The sequence below is a fragment of the Homarus americanus genome, unplaced genomic scaffold (genome assembly GCF_018991925.1).
Source record: "Homarus americanus isolate GMGI-L3 unplaced genomic scaffold, GMGI_Hamer_2.0 scaffold57980, whole genome shotgun sequence".
Taxonomy (NCBI): Eukaryota; Metazoa; Arthropoda; class Malacostraca; order Decapoda; family Nephropidae; genus Homarus; species Homarus americanus.
In genome coordinates this window covers 25214472-25225315 of record NW_024716703.1, presented here as the reverse complement: position 1 = coordinate 25225315, position 10844 = coordinate 25214472, and the positions used below count along the sequence as shown (strand labels likewise).

Sequence of the window (10844 nt, the reverse complement as noted above, 5' to 3'; positions counted from 1 at the left end):
ACACTTACATTTCTAGATAAACCTGTAAATTTGGATTCTAAAATAAAGGTCTTAGCTCCCATGCCCTCTAGAAGTGCCAACAACCATGTGCACAGCCAAAAAATCTCCAAAGCTAACATTACTGATGATATTTATATTTTGTAGAAGAAAGCCAGATTCAGCAGATATGCAATGAAAGATAACTCATTATTAGTGTTGGGGCGTTGGTGGTACAGCAGTAACATGCGTATCTCTCATTAATATGACAAGGGTTCACCTCCTACTTGGCCCACACACACGTGAGAAGGGTGTTATACAATGTGACCCTACCAAACATTACTGGTTTCCCAGACTCTGGTTCCTCCTGTACTAACACTGGATAAACCAACAGCATGAATGGCTAGTAAACTGATAGTAGTTATATGATAAATAAATACAAATTTCTATGACAGTAATCATTAATCTTGTACACATATCCTGTCATTAGCTGTGTAAAGTACTTCCTTTACAGTACAGTAATCTTTCATTTTCCCAGAATTTTTGATCCTTGGAACTCTCCATTCCAATGGTATATTTTGTTTATTTACAATAAATTGTATGTGTATAGTAGTGTCTGCATAATTAAATACAGCTCCGAGTCTGTCCAACTGCAGTTCGATGCGGAAATATTCATCAGTGCCCGGAAAAATTCCAGAAATAAGAAAATTCGTCTCAATAATGTACAGTAGTAGTTAATCTCTCAAACCTGAACTACTCTGCACCAATTATTCTGGCAAACAGGGAGATTACTGTACAGTACAGTTGGTCTACTTATGAAATTCAATTTCCTTACCTTTCAACCAGGTGGAAGGGTAGATAGTACTATACCATAGATTGATTTATTCTTTTTTATATAAAGAAATCAGCACATATGAAATGATTTCAAGACAATTACGACATTGGTAAAATACATTAGTTCTATGAATGTATTTAGTTTTTCTTAAATCATAGTAAACATGAATGAAATTATTTGGATGCTGGTTTCATGTTATCTATACAGTACATGTAATACTACACACAGCACCTGTGTAACTTGTAACCCCTCAAAAAAGAAATAAAGAAAATATGGTATCTCATTTTATGCCAAAATCTGTACAGTACCGTCACAGAAAAAGTCCTATCAGCCCTCTGTCCCATCCATGAACCTTGCAATTTATGAACCAGTGAATCTGAGACATCACAGATTATTGAGACTATAGGTGGCACAATGTGCAATGTTTCGGATTTGCAGGTTCATAAGTTTCAGGGTTCATGGATGGGACGAAGAGCTGACAAGACTCTTTTCCATGACAGCACTGAACGATGGTTAAAGAGTACTGTACTGTATCTAAATCTCCTGATTTTTATACCTACTGTCCACAAAATCCATTTACTGCTTCTTACAGAAACCCTTCCCAAGATCTTAACTGTTACTGTAATTACTAATGTACAGAACTGTATATCTTATCATAATGGCTAACATTTACCTAATAGGGTCTGAACCACTGTGTGGGCATACTTCTAAAAGTTGATATTTCAAAACATATTGTACAGTAGTTCTTATTTAATATAGCTTTTTTACTGCTTTACATATTAAGTCGTTTGATGAAAATGTGCACTATACTGTGCTTGTGAAAACAATAATCAAAGCTTTAGTGCAAATCATGATTAGGAAATGCACTACCAGTGAGTATTGAATTAATTTCTGCTTAAAACTTCAATACATAAACTGAATTTTCATGTAGTTTTCTATCTAGTGTGATTTTTCACCATGGGCTCAGTTATTTCACCAAAAGTGTTGATCGTTGTACAGTATTCTCGTTAAAGTACACGTACTGTACTGTTCTTGAAACACTGAAAATGCAAATGCAACCATTTTCATATAATGTGCAATACCTGTACTGTACATGTTTGTTATACCCTTGCAGATATCTTGTGCAATATCAAAAACTTAGAAAAATAGCTTCTGAATTATTTTATTCAGAACAAATATTCAAAATATAATGGTTGTACACAGTATTTCCATAACATTTTATTCATAGTCTGCCTCTTACTTGTCATGGTTTAGAAGAATTAAAAAAACTAAAATGAACACTTACCCCAACATAACTTGAAAACATTAAATAAAATTAATTTTAGATATTAAAATACCATATGAAAAGGTACAAATTGTATAAATGTTCTGCTAGGGAGATATCGCTTGAAAAATAATATAACTAAGTCTCTTGTTGAACAAATGGGTTTGCAATGGCTTCACATCCATCCATTGGACATATAAGAACAACAGCAGTTCCTCGGCATACTACTAACCCTCTCTCCTTTGTATCTTCTGTTAGTTTGTAGGGATCATCTGGGTCTGAAACAACGATGATATTGCATATTATTGTCTACAAGAAGCAAGGAATATCGTACAGTATAAATATCATTCGATTGAAAACATAAAGAAGATCACGTACAGTCACAGAAACAAGTTCTGTTAGTCCTCTTTCCTGAGGTTCATGAGATCCGAGACATCACATGACCCAGTGCACCACCGATGGGCCTAACAATGTGCGATTTCTTAAGTCTCACAGGTTCGTGAGCCTCAGGAAGTAGGACTGACAGGACTTGTTTCCATGACTGGACACTACAAATACTGTGTACCAGAAACAAGAGAGATCCTGTTTTAGCTCCGTCTGCTGGAAACAAGGAATATCTCATTTATATTCGGCACAACCTTCAAATTGTCTTTCTTTCTTCTCTTTAACCTACTTACCATTGGTATAACATTAAAATGAAACTAAATATTTAAAAAGATACTCATACTTACACATCATGTACTGTATCTATTTAATTCATAACCTTTGAACTGCTACTGTACATGTACTGTTTACAGGCATCCCCACATTATGGAACCTCTTGTTACCAAATTTTGCTGTTAAGGAATTTTGAAATTATGACCATGATTTGGGGTTACGGTCTTCCCACACACACACACCCAGCAGCAGAGCATGATGTAGTCTTTTATAACTCCTGCAACCTTTGTCCCCAGGCCTGGAGCAGAAAGTTTGGGAGAGATTTTCTCAGAATTTTTCCAAAAATTAAAGCATCTGAATTTGCACACCCTCGAAAGACATAGAGAGGGGCGAAATCCTCTAGGTGTACAAATAGAAATCAGGATTAAGCAAAGGTATTTAAACTACCCGGTATCTAACCTGGAGCGAACTCATAGCAATGGTTTTAAATTAGGAGTGAAATAGGTAAACACTGGTTTGGAAATAGAGTAGTGGATGTGTGGAACAAGTTACTGAACACCATCATTAGCTCAAACACGCTGGGTAGCTTCAAATATAGGTTGGATGGATATAAGAGCGATATTTGTTGGGTGTAAACGGAGCTGCCCAGTATGGGCCAATAGGTCCGCTGCAGTTGCCTCCATTCTCATGTTCCTATTGCACATTATTTCATCCTCGGAATTTGTTCCCAGACCTGGAGAAAAACTATTTTGAAGAGATTTTTCAGAATTTTCTCTGAAATTTTCCAGAAAACGCAACTGATTTTCAACCTCGAAAACTCGTTCGCAGACCCAGAATTGAGACAATTTTCCAAAAAAATTCCTGCTGTTGGAGAGTTCTGTGGACTGGCTGTATAACCTTTTATTACCCGAGATACGTAGTTATGTTCATTAATGAGGCGAGTATGCTGACCATTTCACCACAGGTCATATATATGCCAGTACAGTACATTACAGTGCATTATACAAATCACACTTACCTCTTAGATATTCAATGGTGTTGTCAAGCACAAGATTTAACAACTGATCAAATCCTTTTAAGATTCCAGAAGCTTCACGTCCACCAGAAAATTTGACCCTTATAGCCTTGTCTAAGTACTTGCTCAAATCAAGAATGGATTCCTTCCTCTTCTTATCTTTCTGTTCTCCATCTCGTCCTCCTTCTCGACCTCCTTCCCTGCGCTCTCCTCCACCTCCTCCTTGTTGCTAAGATGACAAAAACGTTTAGTTATATTTTATCCACATTTATTTGTCTTAACAGCAAAAGTCAGGAAACTATAGAATACCACTACTCAGTTAGTATTAGCAGGCAATCGTCTTTAGAGGTCTGCTTTAGAGGTGCAGTGAAACTTGGCTGGAATTTACGATTCCAGCCATAACCATCACAAAATATCTGGCCACAGCTGGAATGTTTATTTTTCGTAGTGGATGTAGGTATGGCAGCCGTATTGATGAACTGTGTTGTTAATGGTTAAGTTATATGGTATGGTAGGGTAGGTTGTAGGGTAGGGTAGGTTAGGTTGTAGGGTGAGGTAGGTTAGGGTAGGGTGAGGTAGGTTAGGGTAGGTTGTAGGGTAGGTTAGGTTGTAGGGTAGGGTAGGTTAGGTTGTAGGGTAGGGTAGGGTGAGGTAGGTTAGGGTAGGGTGAGGTAGGGTAGGGTAAGGTAGGTTAGGGTATGGTAGGTTAGGGTAGGGTGAGGTAGGGTAGGGTAAGGTAGGTTAGGGTGAGGTAGGGTAGGGTAAGGTAGGTTAGGTTATAGGGTAGGTTAGGTTGTAGGGTAGGGTAGGTTAGGTTAGGGTAAGGTAAGGTAAGGTAGGGTAGGGTAGGTTAGGTTAGGGTAGGGTAGGGTAAGTTTTATATAGAAATAACCCCATTATAACACATCTGGCCAAACTACGAGTGTCCACTGTAAAGGTGAAATTTCATTTTTTTTTAAATTAAATTTCAATGTAAAATCAGCGACGGGTATATCATCAATAATTACCCAAACTACACTCCTATAGACATAATTTAAGATAAAAATCACTCTTCCTGTATGATATTAGCAAAAGAAATATCAATATAAGCATTACCAAACTTACTCTGGTCCTCAAGAGAATAAACAGTTGACAATTTGATAAAACGACAAATACACCAAATGATGATTTAGGTAAGATAATAGCTTAGTGATTATCTTAATATATATTCCAGTGATTATGAAGGGTATTTTAGTATGTATGAGGTAGTGAGTGATGCAGCTTACCGAGGCCATGTTTTGAAACGTTGTTGTGGAGGGGGAATATAGGTGTAATAGTTTAATGTAGGGAGGTTGTGTTTTAACTACAGTGAATTGTTATTATAAATAGAATATAGTTTATAGAATAATTAGTATTTTTTTTAATGTATTTTCTTTCAAATTATAATTAACACTATATTTATTTTACTACTAGTACTTCATAGTTTAGTAATTTTTATCAAGAATATCCTTCTATTTGGGTATTATAATTATAATATTAATCATTTATCAAGAACATTTCAATATTACCATTAATGTATAATAAGTTATATAGTCAATTAGTTTAGGCTCGTCATCCTGTAAACAACATGGAGGTCACCGTCGTCAGGTCACTTCACACACGACTCAGACAACTACTGTGGCATAGAGTAACTACCAGACACCTTAATGGAGTAACTTTAAAGAGGCCGTGTAGCTCATCAGTAAACAGATATAATGGTGAGTCAATAGATACATTAATGGTGTATGCTAATGAACCTCTTGGATAGGGGACATAATTAGATATTGGATATTTTTTATTTTTTATGATAATTTCAGACAAATACAAGATGATTTTATTCTATGATATTTTAATCGAATTTTACCCATAATCGAAATATCGTGAGTTGAAAATCAGAAAACGACTAGAAAAGGTTTTGTTGCCACCGTCCGGATCTTTTGGGAATTTTATCTTCGCATCATTATTAGCTAAGACACTTCTAAGACACTTTTTCTCCTATGATGTTTACCTCAGAAATGACCTAGAACTGGTTAGGTAGATTTGGTTGGTGCTATCAACGACGTATTACTCTGCTGGTACTCTGCGATCATATCTCTCTTAGGTTAGATTCTTTCATTTTCTCTGATAAATCATATAAGGTATCGGGTAGCAGATGTTGGTAATTTGTTCTAATGTAAGAAACGGTAATATAAATGTTTAAGATCACATTACTCGTTAAATTGATTATTGTTGAAAACTTGAGAACAAAAAGAGTAATGCTTTTTGGACTTTGTGTTAAGGCTAAGTACTGTGATGAACAGGAATAATCTAACTTAAATATAAGAGCTAAAATGTTTTACAGTTCATTTAATGTATTATGCACATTTTTTTTAAGAATTTAATGCAATTTGATAATTCTGGATTATGGCATGTTGTATGTGGTTGTGTTTTGAAAACTCTTGCATGATACACTATACAGCAATGAATAACTCTATCCTCTAATTTGATATGATTACAGTACATGACTGTAAAAAGGAAAATTACTAAGTTTATTCCATCTATGATAAATTTGAAAAACAATGGTTGTCCTAAACTAGCAGTTTTAGGGATATTGTTTAAAAATAAGCCAAGATAATTTCTTCATTAACTTCTATTTTCCAATAAGTGTTTTGTTATTTTCACCTGTTTTGCCAACTGCATTTAAATAAAACAAGATATTGCTGAACTAAGTCTGATATGAACAGGACCAGAGCAAAATTTAGTAAGACTCAGTGGTAAGAGTAGTCAAATTTTGATACAATAATGATCTTGAATAGATAGACTCTTGAGCTAATGTGTACCTTGTGGCAACAGATGTTGATCCAGCACCTGTATTCTTTGATAAAAATGTTCAAGAAATACTGAAGAGAGTTACTGGGTGCAACTTCAATGCAGTCTTTAGAAGAAGATATGACGAGAAACCACTCAGTCCACCAAGATATGAATTCCTGACAGAGGAGGAACTACAAGAGGTGAGGGAACATGATGATATGCTTTTGTTGTTTATGTAGGCACCTGAGTCCATCCAATGCTGAACATGGACAGTAAGCAGTGTACTGTAGTGCAGGCTAGTGTGTGTGGCAACGTTTTTGTGCTTATATACTGTATACATACCACTATACAGATAATAAGTCATATGAAGGTGCTACTGTAAACTGTATTGATCTAAAGTATAGCTAACTGATCACCAAATAAGAGGCAGAATTTATGAATGAGGAAGAATTTGATAGTGATGTCACACCCAATAATCTTGATAATAGCCATGAGAGTTCTGTCAATTGCTCCGAGTGTTTTATAGGCCCCACACAACAGGAAGAGGAATTTGGTAATGAAGGTGATACACCCGATTATCTTGATTGTGACCTTGGATGTTACCAATTGTTTTATATTATGGATTAATGTATACACTGAGAAGTATTGTTTCCCCCCAAAAATTGCTAAATAATTTGTATTTTTACATTTGGGGATTTTTTTTTAGGAACATATTTTCCTTCATATAAATGGTAGTAAATGGGGGAAATAGCTTTGATTTACAAAAGGATTTTCTGAAGCTTTTTTGTTTATAAATTGAAGCACTCCTGTACAACAAATTCAGTGCAAGGGAAGTATGAATAAAGTTTTCTTTTTGCAGCGCATGGAAGAGGCTAAGGGTGTTGTTGAGAAAATCCTTCAGATGCCACCTGTACTGAAGGAGCGCCAGCCTATAACTGGGATCTTATCAAGGGATCCTGCCCTGACTGGCTTTGACACTTGCAAATATATTTTCACTGATATTACTTTCGGTGTATCAGACAGAGTATGTTTATATCTTTGTTTTATATGTTATTGTTCAGGGGGCACAATAAATAGTATCACATCCTAATTCACAACAGAAGACTCCTTTATTCAAAGCAAATATAAGATTACATAGTTCAGTACTGTAGTTCTTGCTGTTTGTTAATAATTACACCAGATGTTGCTATTAATTTTTTTTAAACTGTTTTGCCCCAAACGCTTCCTCAAAATTTCATGTTGTTTGTATAATGCAATTATTTAAACAATGGTTCAAATACTTAAAAAATAGAATACTGTACAGGTATTAGATAGCTTTAGGGCATTATTACTCATACCTTTATTACATGGCCCATTTATTTCATATAATCAGAAACGTAATATTGTCGTGCGAGATATGGATGGGACTCTTCGTCATGCATCATGGGAAGAAAGAGATAGAATGAATCAAATTTACAACCCACGTCCAGGCCGCAAGTTAAAACAACCCAAAATTTTCCTTGAAGAAAACCTTCAGGTTAGATATCGACGATAAATTAATGTACAACAAAAAATAAATCTGGATATATGTTGGCATATCAGCAGTGATGTTAACTTTGTTCCACTGTAAGATGTTATCCTTATCTTTAGTTTTGCTAAACCATCTTACATGGTAAATGATGCACTGTATGAGCAGACAATTTAAACGAATTATATATCCGAACAGGGTGTACTGCAGAGGGAGAACTATGAATTTGTGCTGGATCGAGTTTGTGCACAATTTGAACCTGATGATCCGGAGTATCATCGCGTCTGCAGTATGGTTTATGAAGCGATTGAAGGGAAACGTCACTACCAGATGTTGCATTCAACCCGCCACTATGGTCCAATGTGTTTCTATCTTGTGTGGCATAGGAAGATGGATAATTTATTAATCAGTCTTATACAACAAGAAAAGTAAGTTGTCTTAAACCTTGGCATTTAAGGAAAGATTGCTCCATTGTAGAATGTGACAGAATCAAAACTAAAAACAAAGTCATCATAGAAGGAACAGTATAATGGAGTTTTCTATATAACTTTACTCGCTTGTAATTGTTACATGTAGACCTAGACAAGTCCTCTTTGATTATATCTGACATCACCTTTATAAAATGGTTGATGGTGATACACTTGTGTGAACAGGACACTGGATGCATAGTATTTGATATGGAGATATATTCCTAACTACATTATTTGTTACCTTTAAGTTATACATGATGGCTCAATTTGGCTATTTGTACAATAAGAGAACTGATTCATAAATATACCAGGATATATGGAGGTACATAATCCACTTCAATATTATTATTTAAGTGCTGATAAATACACCTGACCCTTGCAAATTCACAATTGTGAGACCTTACTTTTATCCACAGTCAAGTGAAAGAAAAAAAATCTTAATAGCTAGATACAGTTATTTTTAGTCATAGTGAAGGCCAGTGTAAGTAGGATGTATTTATTGTTTTGTATTTAAAGCCATATAACAAACTATATATGTCTACAGCTTGTCATCTTGTGCAGACATTGTGCAACTCCATCAGCTTATTCACACATCATCCAAGTCCATAGCATTAAATGTTGATCCCAAACAACACTTGGATTTTGTTAAGGTAAGTACCAGCAAGATTAATAGTTTTTTCTCTCTTTTTGCTTGATCGAGAATTGACAAATCTGTTAAAGGTATGGCTATTAACTTAATCTGTTTTATTAATCACTGAATGTTTTGAAATTACTTTTATTTACCTGTTTCTTTTGTAGGCATATGTTGATTATGACTCATTGCAACGACCTCAGCTGCAGTTGGCCATTCAAGCATACCAAGATATCATTCAGGAACGTCAGCAATATCAGGAGGAAATCAAAACAGCTCATGGATTATAATTTAACTTCTCAAGAGTAAAGAAAGAAGATGGGTCATACTTATGTAAGAAAGCATAGCAGTACAATTTAGTGATTAATATGTACAATATGGACATTTTTACTACAGTAGACCCTTGCCATAGGTTCCAAGAAATGGCACGAATTTGCAAAACCGCGAATAGCAACTTATACTACCTTAGTGCAGTACTGTATATACCTATACCAAACAATTGACCAGTTGCAGCAGCACTCGTCCCCTCTTTTAACTTATCTAATAATAAAACTTTCTTTGTCAGGGTCATCACTGACTTCTGTCTTTTACATTTCACTCCACTAGCACTAGGCAGTCTTTTTAGGGGCCATTTCACACATAAACACTAAACTTTTGAGAGTACAACACACAAGATGCTGTGTGGGGTGACTCGTTGTGCTGAGGGAAAAGGCCTGCAAGCTAGCCACCATCTGCTTACCGCGAATTGTCAAAATCGCAAATCAGTGAATGGCAAGGGTCTACCGTGTTTACTTTAATTCATTTATGTCACTTGTGTTGTAAATCTCTCTCCCTATTATTTCCCTGCAGCTTTTGTACCCCCTTGATTCAACTCCCACTAAGCTGGAGAATATAAATAGAGAGAGAAAGAGAGAGATGGGTATAACACTAGATGTATTGTATCTTTCTTGGCAGACCGATTGTAAATGCCTTTGTGTCTCTGAAAGCACAATCAATATCAGTTACACAGGAAAAATGGTTTGCTTAGTAAGTCTAGTTATATTTGTTTTAATCAAGAGTGTAAATATAAGCTTTCTTGTTGTTGAGAATGTTGTGATTGAAGAAGTCCATATCATGTAGAACAAGTTTTTAGTTCTTGTCTTGAGAAATCCATGTTAATAAATTTGAGTAAGAAACATACTATTTTTAATGAAATTTATTAATGACCACAAGAGAGAAATTTACCCCGTGACTTTATACAACTACGGCAGTCGTATATCCGGGTTGTTGTAAGTCGAGGAGTACCTGTATATTACTTACCGGTGATATTCCGATCATTTGAAATATCCTCCCAAAACTTATCCCAAATTCCTCTATTGCTGTGATCCTTCAGTGAAGTCATACATTGCCTTCCTCTCTTGCATGAGCGAGATCAACCTCTACATCACATTCAGCCATCTTCACCCTTTGGAGTATGGAATCTGATTGGCCTTGACAAACTGCAGGCAGGCAGCACCAGACTTGATGTTTTTGCTGTGTTGCGTCCAGTGTGAGTTGGCTTCATCAAAATTCTTTAACTGGTGGTGTCATATCGCGTCGTGACAGCTTGGTGTGAAACCAGCCTTACTGTGACGGAGGCTGGAGACAGAGAGCGTGCTGCGATGCACGGCGTCCCGCATGGTATTGTCATGTACACTACACA

General features: G+C 35.8%; 2 protein-coding genes across 2 annotated transcripts; one reads left to right on the top strand and one right to left on the bottom strand.

Annotated features, from left to right (window-relative positions):
* Positions 1-1957: 1957 nt before the first annotated feature.
* Positions 1958-5042, bottom strand: LOC121858366 (U6 snRNA-associated Sm-like protein LSm7). The gene is made up of 3 exons (XM_042354806.1): positions 5013-5042; positions 3751-3976; positions 1958-2353 (listed from the first exon to the last, which is right to left on the bottom strand). The coding sequence occupies exons 1-3, from the start codon at positions 5019-5021 to the stop codon at positions 2214-2216; spliced, it is 375 nt and encodes a 124-aa protein (XP_042210740.1). The 5' UTR covers positions 5022-5042; the 3' UTR covers positions 1958-2213.
* Positions 5043-5338: 296 nt separating this feature from the next.
* Positions 5339-10338, top strand: LOC121858365 (28S ribosomal protein S22, mitochondrial-like). The gene is made up of 7 exons (XM_042354805.1): positions 5339-5483; positions 6598-6755; positions 7415-7579; positions 7928-8071; positions 8261-8490; positions 9077-9182; positions 9331-10338. The coding sequence occupies exons 1-7, from the start codon at positions 5354-5356 to the stop codon at positions 9451-9453; spliced, it is 1056 nt and encodes a 351-aa protein (XP_042210739.1). The 5' UTR covers positions 5339-5353; the 3' UTR covers positions 9454-10338.
* The last annotated feature ends 506 nt before the right edge of the window (positions 10339-10844 follow it).